Source organism: Lithobates pipiens, unplaced genomic scaffold, assembly GCF_037356315.1.
Source record: "Lithobates pipiens isolate NorthernLeopardFrog02 unplaced genomic scaffold, aLitPip1_a1.2 Scaffold_8, whole genome shotgun sequence".
Classification (NCBI taxonomy): Eukaryota; Metazoa; Chordata; class Amphibia; order Anura; family Ranidae; genus Lithobates; species Lithobates pipiens.
Genome location: NW_027507903.1, coordinates 238,603,433 through 238,617,751, shown reverse-complemented (window position 1 = coordinate 238,617,751; position 14,319 = coordinate 238,603,433). Strand labels below are relative to the sequence as shown.

At 38.5% G+C, this 14,319-nt stretch overlaps 1 protein-coding gene across 1 annotated transcript in view; it reads left to right on the top strand.

The window, feature by feature from the left end:
• Nucleotides 1-14,319, top strand: part of TRHDE (thyrotropin releasing hormone degrading enzyme) — a 1,116,537-nt gene that overhangs the window by 140,015 nt on the left and 962,203 nt on the right. The window contains exon 2 of the mRNA XM_077468366.1: nt 10,696-10,969. Within this exon, the coding sequence (XP_077324492.1) occupies nt 10,696-10,969 (274 nt within the window). The remainder of the gene's footprint in view (nt 1-10,695; nt 10,970-14,319) is intronic.

Sequence of the window (14,319 nt, the reverse complement as noted above, 5' to 3'; positions counted from 1 at the left end):
TAGCCCAGTATACACTATATACAACCCTCCCTATGCTCCCCTGAGTCTGATCTTGATCCAGTTCTGTGCCCAAGAGCAGCATCTCTCTCTGCTCTCTAGCTTCTGCTGCTGGTATTCGTAGCCTGTAAGTAGTGAGCAGGGGGTGGGTCTGAGCTGTGTTTTGTGTCAATGAACACACAGAGCGTGCCTTGAAATTGAGCCTGCTTTAAAAGCCCCCATAGCAAGAGCTATGTAGGCATTCAGAAGGGTGGAAGAAGCGCTGACTAGGGACCCCAGAAGAGGAGGGTTGAGGCTGCTCTGTGCAAAAACACTGAACAGAGCAGGCAAATATAACATGATTGTTATTTTTTAATTTGTTAATCCCTTTACAACAACTTAGGTCTCAATACGCTTAAGGCCTCTTATACACGGGAGTAATAAATGTTGCATTTTTTTACTGATCTGAAATTAAATGCATTGTTGTCTATGGGACATTGCACACAGCTGAGTAAAGATCAGCAATACAGCGTTGAGTACAAAGCAGTAAAACAAAAATAGAAAATGTTTCATTTGAGTGCAGTAATTTACTCTTCTATAAGCATGTTTACATAAGTATAGATGAGTATATTACAATACTGGAGGCCTCCACTGGACTCACCCAGACCCAATGGATGGAAAGGAGGTGGAGTTGGTTTTGTGCATGGAGTAAAGACTGCCCCAAATGCTTTTAATAGTTTTCACAGCTCCATCCTGTCCTCTTCACAAGGACAGACCAAACATTAGGATGAGTGCCCCTAGTGGTACAAGGGCAAGTGCCATGCTTCTGAGCCCCACACATGCACAGCGCTATATCTTGTCACCACCCATGCCTAAGCAGCTGCAATATTCTTTCTCCCAAAAAATATCAGTTCTTTTCTTTATAAACTACAGTCCTGACTTGGTTTACTTCATATTTTTTCTTTTTTATTAGTGTGTTTCATAGGTGACATTCTTTGTGCCCTGGAATACCAGTTTGCTGCTCCATCTTGGTTTGACCTACTTTGTTAACTTTACTTGAAAGTTGATCTTACTTTGTTAACTAGTTTCATGACTTGGCTTGCTGTTCCCTGTTGGCATTATCCACTTTGTGAATTTCTCTGGAAAAGTTTCAATTTTAGAGTTTGAAGAAAAGTATGGTCATGGTTTATTGAATCTAGAGGACCCATTTGTCCAAATTTGCTTTCATATGCACTCTACTGTAGCCAGAATCACCTGTACTACACAAAATGCATGCTGTAAAGATTTGGGTCTGCTTCTTAGAAATCTAAGGCATAGCAATTTAAAAAATTGGTTCGTTCCTCTTTAGTGATGAACTGTTGGTACAATCCCTTAACATAATGTATTTTTGGCTTAATTTATAAAACAGTTTTTTTTTCCTCCTCAGTGGATTCTAATGATTTATTCTTTTAATGCATATTTTATTTTAATTATAAAGTATGTATATATTTTATAGTTTCAAAAATAATGTACAATGTACAAAGCACGTGCTATTTTATATAAATCTAGAACAGAACCTTGCTTTTTAGAGAGATATATAAAACCAGGAAATAGAACTCTGGCAAGAGCCTGACTTTTTATGTACTGAAGTGATTTTTTTTTTATTTCTGAGCTAACATGCTGATTCAGGAATAAGCAATGAATCTTCAACTGGTTGCAGGCTAAATATGGATTTTTGTACTAATAGAGTAGCTTAAGGTCAAAATGCAGTTTCTTTTGGATTTGATGCTGCTAATCAAATTAAATCCAGGCTTATTATGGCTCTGTATGATAGACAAAATTTCTCATTTTCTTTCCGCATTCTAAATATAATTTCCAGATGTCACCTTTTTTGTTGTGTTGAACTATTTGCAATAGTATTGTGATGGATTTACTGATATTACTTTTTTTTCTATTTTAATAATAATCTAACATTATACTAACAATCTGGTATTGGTGAATATAAATGTGATTTGTCATATCTTTGTAGAATGGACCAAAAAAGGCTATAGACAAAAATATCCAACTTTCTATTTAGGTTTGTGCACAGATAAGAGAAAATCATTTTAGATTACCTGGTAATGGCAAATGTAGTTGAAAATAAAACTCTTTTACTTGTTTAACAGCTTGCACACTCATGTGTGAATAGTCAGAATTGTTCAACTTTTATTAGAGGACATCATGGTATTAAAAGTAACTACAGGCATACCCCACTTTTAAGTACACAATGGGGTTTATTTACTAAAGCTGGAAAGTGCAAAATCAGGCTCACTTCTGCATAGAAACCAATGAGCTTCCAGGTTTTATTACCAAAGCTTAATTGAACAAGCTGGGGTTAGAAGCTCATTGGTTTCTATGCAGAAGTGAGCCTGATTTTGCCCTTTCCAGCTTTAGTAAATAAACCCCACTGTGTACTTAAAAGTGGGGTATGCCTGTAAAAGGTTGCTACCCCCCAAAAAAAAATTAAATCAAAAATTTTTTTGATCCTCCCCCTTAAACTTCACTCCTTTGGTCCCCAATACTTTGTTCTTTCCTGGTTCACCTCCTATCTATCTAACCACTTCAGTGTTACCTACAACTCCATCTCTTCTCCTTTTCCTCTTATTGTTGGGGTCCCTTAATATTCTGTCCTTGGGCCCCTATACCTCCTTCCTTGATTGCTTCCCATGGCTTTCAAAACCAACTCTATACTGCACACTACTCCTCAGCTCACTTCTTCAGTCTGATGGTGCATTACCAATTTCATAACTGACATATCTGGGTTTATTTACTAAAACTGTACAAAACAGTACAAAATCTGGTGCAGCTCTGCATTGAAACAAACCAGCTTCCATGTTTTATTACCAAGTCGTAATTGAACAAGCTGAAGATAGAAGCTGATTGGCTACCATGCACAGCTGCACCAGATTTTGCACTCTCCAGTTTTAGTAACTCATCCTCACTGCTAGCATTACAAAATGTACATAAAGCCCATAAGTTGCATGTTGTATTTTCATAAATAAGACTTATGGGAACCCATAATGTTGGCATTTTGCCAGGGTATGCTGTGGCAAGAAAAAATGTATACACTTTAGTGAAAATACAGTTATGCTATACAGTTTGTCTTGAAATTCTTAATTTAGGTGCTCAATTGTTTTTTGTAAGTTTTCTCAGGCTATTTTTTTGTTAATTTTGCTAGAACCCAAAGCTTTCAAAGACTTTTCCAAGTTTCAAGTAAATTCTGTTGATTCCACTGCTAACTTCTCTAGAGGTCTAGAGGTCGACCGATATGGGTTTTTCTCTGGCCGATGCCGATATTTAGAAATCATGGCGGCCGATAGCCGATATATGATGCCGATTTTTTGGGCCGATATGTTAGGCCGATTTATTTTTTATTTTTTTATTTTTAATCCCCCTTGATCTCATAAAATCTAACACACCTTTCCCACTGGGACATTTTTCAGGCGCTTTTGGGCTAAAAATAGCGCCTGTAAAGTGCCTGCAAAACAGCTCCCCTGCAGTCTGTGTGAAAGACAGAGTCCTTTCACACTGAGTGCCCGTTCACACAGGGGCGACACGACTTGCAGCGACCTGCACACGACTTCAGCAGCGACTTGCAAAACGACGACTGTATAGAAGTCAATGCAAGTCGCCTGAAGTCGCCCCAAAAATAGTACAGGAACCTTTTTCTAAGTCGGAGCGACTTGAGTCGCTCCTATTAGAACGGTTCCATAGTACAGAACGGAGTGTGACTTGTCAGGCGACTAAGTCGCCTGACAAGTCGCGGTAGTGAGAACGGGCACTAAGGCGATGCGCTGGCAGGATCTTAACCCCCTGACGGTATTCCCGAGTCTGACTCGGGGTGGATTTTTCATACCAAAAGCGGTATCCCCGAGTCAGACTCGGGACTGCATCGCTGGATCCAGGAGGATGTTTACTTACCTTCTCCCTCGGATCCAGCGTTGTCTCCCCGCTGTACGAGCGAGCCGTGTCTCGCTCGATGCATCACATCGCCGATCTCCGTGCCCTGCGAGCGTTGCGACGCACGGGCACGGAGATCGGCGCCAAATTCAAAAAGTGAAACAAACAGTAAACATACAGTATAATGTAATCTTACAGATTACATTGCTGTATGTAAATATTTCACATCCCCGTTGTCCCTAGTGGTCTTCCCAGTGTCCTGCATGCAGTTTTATATAATAAAAACTGTTCTTTATGCCTGGAAACTGGAGATTGCCCATAGCAACCAAAACTGTCACTGTACATCAAAAATGATTTTAGACCAGCTAGAAAACAGCGATAATAAATTAGAATCACTCGCAGAATTGAGCGATAGCGATTTGTGGGGAGATCCGTCATCAAATACTGAAAAGTAATGATAGTGACAATTCTGCAACTGAGCAAATTTCAGTGTTTTTGATTTGATTACATTATTGAATAATTTTTATTATTGTTATATTATTATTTGGTACAATTATTTATAATTATTTATTATATTATAATTTATGATTTAATTTTTCAAACTTTATCATACCCGGGATGTCTGCTAGACTCTGGTTTGGACAGATTTAAGTGAGTTATTCCTAAGAATTGCAGGACTACAATATAAAACGCCAAATTTTCATGCAAAATAATGGTACCGCTTTTAGCACCTAAAATCCGAAATAATCGTACCGCCAGGGAGGTTAAAAAAAGTCCTGCAAGCAGCACGTTTGGAGTGGTGTATACCGCTCCTCCACCACTCCTGCCCATTGATATGAATGGGCACCACTGCCGAAGCGCATTCAGTGCAATTTGGCAGCGGTGCTTCACGGGCGCATTTAACCTTTTCCTCGGCCACTAGCTGGGTTTTATGTGCCCCACTAGCAGCCAAATAGCGCCGCTAAAATGATGGTAAAGAGCCGCTAAAACTTGCAGCGTTTTACCATCAACGCCTGCCCGCTCCAGTGTGAAAGCGGCCTTCATAAGTGATACAGAAAATTTCTTACATTTAAACATTTATTAAACAAAACAAACCTCCAATCAGTTTACTTGTATGTATGATTTAGATAAAAAAAAAAAAAAACTATATATTAAATAAAAACAGGTAGTCAAAACTTTTGTACGAAAAAAAAAATGGGCTAACTTTACTGTTTTTACATTTTTTTTTTAAATAGTGTTTTTGTTTCCCAAAAAAATGCATTTGAAAGACCTCTGTGCAAATGCCGTGTGACATAAAATATTGCAACAACCGCTATTTTATTCCCTAGGATCTCTGCTAAAAAAAATATATATATATAATTTTTGGGGGATCTAAGTGATTTTCTGGCAGAAAATACAGGATTTTTACTTGTAAGCAACAAGTGTCAGAAAAGATTTAGTCTTTAAATGGTTAAACTGAGAACTTCTACACACTAAGATGATTTCATTCATTCAAGTGTAAACATTGTATTTTTGTTCTTTTCTTGGCAGACTGCCCAGAGAGGAGGAAAGTCGTTTCTATGACGACTCAGGCAACTTACACTGACTTCTATTACAGAAGTCTTTCCAAGTCACGCTGTTCTAAATCGGCCTTTTTATCAGCACAATCGGCTGATGCCGATTAATTAAAAAACGGTAAATATCGGCCGGTATATCGGCCGGCCGATATATTGGTCAACCTCTAAACTTCTCCCAGTCTTTTTTCATGTCCAGAGTCTTCAGACTTTCCTATTGACCAATCACTCACATACAGTATGATAATTACTTTGTTCTTACACTTATGGCATGCCAAGATTTTACACTGAGCTATGCATGTGTAGCTTTCAGTGTACAATTAGAAAAATATGCTAGCAGGATAAGAGCTTTTTTTATGGCAAGAGAGACAGACAATCTCTTTTCTGACATAAAAACCTACCTGCTAGCAATTGAAAAAAATAAATAAATAGAGAATATAAAGTTCAGAATCACCACAAATTTGTGCTTTCATGGAATCCTGTTGATTTAAAAAATGCAATTCCAACAATTTTGTGTGACTGTTTTTTTTTTTTTTCCAACCAGAATACACTTCATGGCTTTTGAACCATGCTCAGCAGGATTAGTAGAGCCAATATAGGTGATTTTAAATTAAGCAGCACTCTGCCTTCACATCAGGGGTTTAGAGAAGTCATGTAGAAGTGTATTAAAAAGCTGTTGTAGGGTGATGATAGTGAAGTCTGATAAACTGCATAGGGAAAGATAACAAACTGTGCTTTACTTATGATTTCTAACTCCTTAATCAATCACCCCCTTTATTGCCAATGGTTTTTTTTTTATTGTTCTTAATGAGACCTTTTTGTCTCTAATTTTAGTTTATGGTTGAGGGCAGCAGTCAATTTTACCTGCTGTCTTGTTCATGGCAAACTGCTTTTTTTCAGTTTAAAATTTATATTTATTTTTTTGCTATGAGGATTCTCTTAAAACATTTGATAGTAATATTTGAGAGTTTTCATGTCCTTATTTTATATTGATTTTTTCATGAAAAAAACTGAGTATACTCTCTCTGAGGCTGTCTGTGAAAATTGCACTGTTCCAAACCCCACTTACATCCCTCAAACCTGTAATTTAAAGGCATTGCCACAAAAGACTTGTCTTCCCTTGTGCAGTCAAGTTTTTAGGGTGCATTAGTACATGTTGCCAGTGGCAGTACAGAGCTCCCCATGTCTATTCCTGACAATGGCTTGTTTGTTAGCCCTAAAAATGGCCAGAAATTACTATCAAGACCCCTCCTTCCCAATAACCTTTGGAATTAATTGGAAAGTTATGGTTCATCACATTTATATCCCTACTAAGGCGTTATATATATAACTAAGGTGTAGAATGCAGTTAAAGTTAAATTTCAGGCAAATATAAAAAAAAGTTAGCCCTGTATATATTTTTAAAAAGTAAACGCAGGAGGTTATGCACTGTGAGCCAGCTAGGCTCTATTGCATGGCAATTAGAGTAGAATGGGAGCAGAGGGAGCACTTCAGAAATGTGAAGATGCTCATTTACAGTCTAACAAGCGAGCAAGTGGCAAAGGAAGCTGCAGTAAGGATAGTGGTGTCATGCCCCTGGCTATGCAGTGTGGCATGGATATGTGAATAACAAGATTTACTACTAATATTTTAGAAGCTGAATCAATTGGCCTATGCATATTTTAATAGTGTGTTTAGTTGGAGTTCCCTTTTATATTCTGTGAAGGAAAGCTGCAATCACAATCAGTATCCCATATTACAGTAACCAATATCTTTTCTCATTAACTTGTAAAATAGTGGCCTTTCTTAACCTCAAATCTGAATAAACTATACAGTGTTTAGTAATAGTATGCAGTGATACTGTCAATAGATTTTTAATTGTGTTATACAGAGGAAATAAATTGGGGCACTTTCAGTGAACATATGGCATGACATTTCTAGGATAGCTGAACATGGCTTCAGATTAATTGGTGTGACATACCCTGAGTACCTCTGAATACAGATAACCGACCTTGATATTTTTGCCTTGCTACATTTTGTTACTTTTCTTCAAAAAGTCAGATCTCCATGTTTTTTTTTTTACATCATTTAAAGCTATATATAGCAGTGTGGCAGCTATGGTGTCTTTCTCATTTAATATCATATGAATGAAAATACATGATTTGCATAAAAATAAAGCTGTGAAATGAGGACATTTTCAGTGCTCACTCAAAGTCACATTAAATTGTTACCTGAGATAGGTCAATGGAACACACTGTTTACAAGGAAGGGGAGAAAAGAAATCTCAGAGAGAGAGAAGGCTGTTCTGTTTGTGCTTGCAAGGTGGAAATGAATGCAGTCTTATTCATAGCCTGAATCTCCTAGAAAGAGCAGTTTTGACTGTCTTTCTAAAGCCAATTTCCAGTACATGATTTTTTGCAAAATAATATGCACATAAACTGAGCCACATTACATTTTGAGCTAAGAATGAAGAGGTGAACTCTGTGTCAGGCACTTTCATTGTCTGTCTTGATGGAGACTCAATTTCCGCTACTCATCCTAGGTACTGGGACTGGCTAATTAATGTTATCAGCAGCCCTAGCCTGTAAACAAGCCTATGTGGCCATCAAAGCACTGAGGCTGCTTTTAATGTCCTGCAATGTTTCTACAGATAAAGAGGCAATACTTTAGATATTTCTGCCCACAGCATATAGGTGAACTAATTCTTCAAAGCAGATGCAAACCCTAACTGAATGATATTTAGGGGTCCAATTATAAAGCAGCAGTATGGCGTTACCACAGCCATACATCTACTTTGAAAATTAGCATATTTAACCCCCCTGGCGGAATTCCCGAGTCTGGCTCGGGGTGGAAGTTTTGTACCAAAAGCGGTAACCCCGAGCCAGACTCGGGACCGCATCGCTGTATGCAGGAGGAGGTTTACTTACCTTCTCCCTTGGATCCAGCGATGTCCCCACGCTGTACAAGCGGCTCGTCCTCCGCTTGATTCATCATGGAGCCGATCTCCATTCCCTGCGAGCGTTGCGGCACACAGGGATGGAGATCGGCTCCAAATTCACAAAGTGAAACACACACATTACATACAGTATACTGTAATCTTACAGATTACATTGCTGTATGTAATTATTTCACATCCCCTTTGTCCCTAGTGGTCTGTCCAGTGTCCTGCATGCAGTTTTATAATATAAAAACTGTTCTTTATGCCAGGAAACTGGAGATTGTCCATAGCAACCAAAACTGTCACTTTACATCAAAAATTATTTTAGGCCAGCTAGAAAACAGCGATAATAAATTAGAATCACTCGCAGAATTGAGGGATAGCGATTTGTGGGGAGATCCGTCATCAAATATTGAAAAGTAATGACAGTGACAATTCTGCAACTGATCAAATTTCGGTGTTTTTGATTTGATTACATTATTGAATAATTTGTATTATTGTTATATTATTATTTGGTATAATTATTTATAGTTATTTATTATATTATAATTTATGATTTCATTTTTCAAACTTTATCATACCCGGGATGTCTGCTAGACTCTGGTTTGAACAGATTTAAGAGAGTTATTCCTAAGAATTACAGGACTACAATATAAAACGCCAAATTTTCATGCAAAATAATTGTACCGCTTTCAGCACCTAAAATCCGAAATAATCATACCATCAGGGAGGTTAATAAAGCAGAGTGGTGCACTTTACAAATGTGTTTAGTTCTTCCATTGTTTCAGGAATCCAGAAAAAGCAGAGCCCTATTCATGTCAATGAAAATAGGAAAAATTTAAGTAAATAAGGAGAAAGTATGTGGATCTCTTAAAAGTTTCACATTTATTGTTAAAACACCACCCATAAAAAGACTTGAAAGTGGTGTTGATCATGGCTCTCGGGAACAGTCTTATAGCCCAAAAATCCACGGCCAGTGGCAGGGCTTTACATCTGATAAAGCAGTAACTGACCTTCAATAGTTGCTGAGGGTCTGCTTCCCACTGGTCATGTGTGGCATTAAAAATTCACTCTAGCAATGGTGTATGATTTTTTTCAGGATAGGTTTCTTGGTGATAACAGTAGAACATGCCTATGTAATGTAAGTTGAAACAGCCACCTAAAATCTCCATCAGACGGCTGTGCAATTGGGTGGCTATGCAGGAACACAATGAGAAGACAGGAACAGAGCATTGTCATGATATAATAGGAAGTGCCGGAAGAAGGATCTTCATGGAAGTAACATTCTGTATTTTTTAACTAAGGCTACAGATTTCAAATTTTGGAAAATGACCTTTGAAAGTACATCAACTTGTTAAATCTTATATGAGATTTTAGTGACTGGGTTTAAACTAGCATTTTGAATAACAATTTCCCCCAAACATGACTGTGTGTGTGTTTTATAGTAAAAGTAAAACCCAGGTGTTCTGCAAAATTACAGTGTAGTAAAATTACAGTGTGCCGCAAAGAAAAAGGGTAGGAAAATTAGGCACTGCCTTTATATAGTTTTTAATCACAATGTTTCCTTTGCAGCAATGATGTGTCAGTCTAAGAGTATAATTGTAACATACAAGACTAACTTTAAAGTGTAAAATCAGATTTCAAACCTTCTATCTATGTTTATTTCCATGGGATATCTCAAATTCTCGTATACTGAAAGGAAATGGGCTTTGTGTAAACAAATACAGTTTTGCAGACATAACGACATGGACTAATCAGGGATTCTCACTTGCAGCCCAACTTCAGCTTGTTTAAAAAGCAGCTATTAAAATGAAAAGCATTTCTGTATGAAATAATGATCTAATCTCCAGCACTGTCCCACCTCAGAGTTACCCCTGCAAATTAGTGGTGGTCCCAATCCAAGTTGTTTGATACCCAGCCTCATTCAAACCATTTCCAGTGAGCCCAGGGCCTTGAGGGCACGTCTTTAGGCTAGCCTGGATTCAAAAATGAATGCTGTAGAGAGTTGCACCACATCATTACATGGCAGCATTCAGATCCCACCTCCAGAAGAGGATCCATTAGGCGACATGACTGGACTGAGGACACCTGGAAAGGGTATGTAGTTTAAATAAAAGGGGAGTGGTCCAAAATGGTGGAATCCAGAAGAGGAGGAGGTCTGAAGTTAGGCTCTAAATGCTGTGAGGTTACAGCAGCTACATTTATATCAAGTTATGGGTAGCGATCCAGCAAGACATGAATATCTATGATTGCTTTAGTTATATGACAAATGTGCAACAGGTTAGTGCGTTAATCATATATATATATATATTTTTTTTTTCTTCTCTGTAGGCTGCTTGGAGTGACGCAGTTTTCTCCAATTCATGCCAGAAAGGCTTTCCCCTGCTTCGATGAACCTATTTATAAGGCAACATTCAAAATAAGCATCAAGCATCAAACTACCTACATGTCTTTGTCAAATATGCCAGTGGAGACCTCTGTTTATGAAGAAGGTGGATGGGTTACTGATCATTTTTCACAAACACCTTTAATGTCTACATACTATCTTGCATGGGCTGTATGCAATTTCACCTATCGTGAAGCCATTACTAGGAGTGGTGTTGTAGTAAGTACGCTTTACATGATCTTTTAATTTTTTTTTTCTCAATGTTTATTGGTGGACATAGTTACTAATACTTGCAATTATTTGTATATCTAAACAACAATTTTACTTTTCGAATCTGTTTGTGTTTTATACTATATTTCTGTGGAACATATGTGGCAACATGAAAAAGCAGAATGACCTACTTCTGGTGCATAACACAAAAGTGACAAAATTAGAGAAGGCAAAATTTGTCACAATTCTGCAGAGAAACCAATCAGCTTCTCACCTCAGCTTGTTTAATTAAAGTGACTGTAAAGTCTTAATACGTTTTTTTAAACGACAAACATGTTATACTTACCTGCTCTGTTGCATTGGATTTGCACAGATCAGCCCCGCTCCTCCTCTTCTCGGGTCCCACTTTGCTGCTTCTGGCCCATCCCTCCTATTGAGTGCCCCCCCAGCCAGCAACTTTCTATGGGGGCTCCCGAGCCGAGTCAGAGCTCTGTGCATTCATTCATACACGGAGCCCCGACCCGGCCCTGCTCTCTCTCCCCTGATTGGCTGACTGACTTTGACAGCTGTGGGAGCCAGTGGCACCGTTTGTGTCTCAGCCAATCAGGAGGAGTTTCCTGGACGGCTTAGACATTCATGGACATTGCTGGAGACAGAAGGGGCTCAGGTAAGTAAATAGGGGGTGGTGGGGGGGGGGGGGGTTGGGGCTGCTACCCACAAAAGGGTTTTCATCTTAATGCATAGAATGCATTAAGATAAAAAAAAAAAAACTTCTGTCTTTACAACTCCTTTAAGCTTTAGCAATAAAACTTGGAAGCTGATTGGTTTCTCTGCAGAATTGTGACCAATTTTTCTCTCTCTAGCTTTAGTAAATAAACCCCATATCTGTTGATTCTGAAGGGGAGTCTAAGGCAGCCCATACATTAGTAATTTTTTTTCCATTCTGCTTATTTCCCAACTGAATTCCACCATTCACACACTCAATGTGGATGGAGGAATTTGTCCTGCTGAGCTGGGGAGACTTCTCCACCATCAGAATACACCGATCAGTGGTGCTCGCTATAGCTGTTGGCACTGATCAGTTGGGAAAAAATTGGCAGGGTAACTGTACAGAAGTCAATTGGTAGGTCCATTTCTATACAACCATGCTACCCATGCATGGATTTAAATTTGGATGGTCGGCTGAATTTCAATCCATGTATAGCCGGCTTTACTGATATGTCAGTTTGGTACTGACCATTGATGGCTTGTTTATTTTACCTGCACTGGTCATTAGTATCATTCAGTTAATCTAGTGCACAATATGCATTTTAGCTTTGTTTCCAAATTCTCGTCTGCTTGTTGGGTCAAATGGTTACAAGTACAAAAAAAGTACATTTTGTATTGATAATTGTGATTATCCTGTTGACTTCACTTTCAGTTCTTGTCTTTCTATGCACGCTGACTTCAGTTTACTTACAAACAATGGGCATTCTAGTAGCATTGAATCTGCACTGGAAATGGTTGACTGTAGCAAAGAAACACAAAGCCACTACTGTATATACAGTAGTTGGGGTAGAGAGGTTTTCTTTGTTTCTAATCAGCTACTGGTTAACAGTGCTGCTTCAGTTCCACCTGAAACTGAACTGTACTGAGAAAATATGCATTCAAAATTCTTGTGATTTATTTGATAATATTTTATTAAAATTAAACGTTTTTGTACTTCAATATTGGTTAATGATAATTTTCGCATGCAAGATTTCTAGTTTCTGAAAAAGATCATAAATATGTTTTCGATTTTAACCACTTTCTGGCAGGATGACGGCCGGGCGGTGGTTCCCTTATCCTGACTGGACATCATATGATGTCTTTCAGGATAACAAACCAGCGCGCACCCTTGGGGGTGTGCAGCATGGTGATTGGTGGTGTGGTCTGACACACCGAATCTCCGATCGTGGTAAGGAGCCTCTGACGGAGGCTTTTTACCATGTGATAAGCTGTCATTCAAAGTGTGACAGGGCTGAAAATTGTCCTGGGCAGGAAGGGGGGAAATTGTCCTGTATTGAAGTGGTTAAATTCCACCAAAAGCAAACTCTAAAAAAGCTTTCTCTAAAAAAAATTATATATTATCGTTATTAGTCATACATAAACATGTGGCGTTTGAGAAATGAATGTATTAGCAGCTTCTCTGTAACCACTGTTATTTTTCTCTCACAGCAGTTGCATGAGTGTGAATTCATCCTGCTGGCTCCTTATCAGAAGGTGTGAACGAGAGCTGTCAGCGATAGCTTGGTCAGTGTGCTCAGAGCACATACTCGACACACAATCTCAGGTCACCATGGACGGATATGTGCGGAGTCTAGATGTTAAAGCCCATATTAATATTAACTTCATTATTTTATAAATTATTCTTTAATTAGATTTCTTTTTAAAAGTAATATGTGATGATGTTATAATGGAATTGGTATGTAAATGAGGGTATTATGTTATGAAAAGCTGGGCTGCCAATGGTGGAACAACATTTTGATTTTAAGTTAGGTTGGTTTTCACATTTACATGTATAGTCATAGTTAGTGTCATAGTTAAGGATAATCACTGGTGGGTATATTATTACCAGATATACAGTGCATTGCAAAAGTATTCACCCCCCTTGGCATTTTTCATGTTTTGTTGCCTCACAACTTGGAATTAACATGGATTGTTTGAGGATTTGCATCATTTCATTTACAGAACATGCCCACAACTTTGAAGATTTTTTTTTTTTTTACAGTGAAGCAAACAATAAATAGGAAAAAATAACAGAAAAAGTCTATGTGCATAACTATTCACCCCCCTAAAAGTCAATACTTTGTAGAGCCACCTTTTGCAGCTATCACAGCTCCAAGTCGCTTTGGATAAGTCTCTATGAGTTTGCCATATCTTTCCACTGGGATTTTTGGCCATTCCTGGCAAAACTGCTCCTGCTCCTTCAAGTTGGATGGTTTGCGCTTGTGAACAGCAATCTTTAAGTCTGACCACAGATTTTCTATTGGATTGTGGTCAGGGCTTTGACTAGGCCATTCCAACACATTTACATGTTTCCCCTTAAACCACTCAAGTGTTGCTTTAGAAGTGTGTTTGGGGCCATTGTCCTGCTGGAAGGTGAACCTTCGTCCTAGCCTCAAATCACACAAAGAGTGGAATATCCCTGTATTTAACACCATCCATCTTTCCCTCAATTCTGACCAGTTTCCCAGTCCCAACTGGTGAAAAACATCCCCACAGCATGATGCCACCACCACCATGTTTCATGGTGTTCTTTGGGTGATTGGGTGTTGGGTTTGTGCCAAGCATAGTGTTTTGTTTGATGGCCAAAAAGTTAAATTTTAGTCTCATCAGAC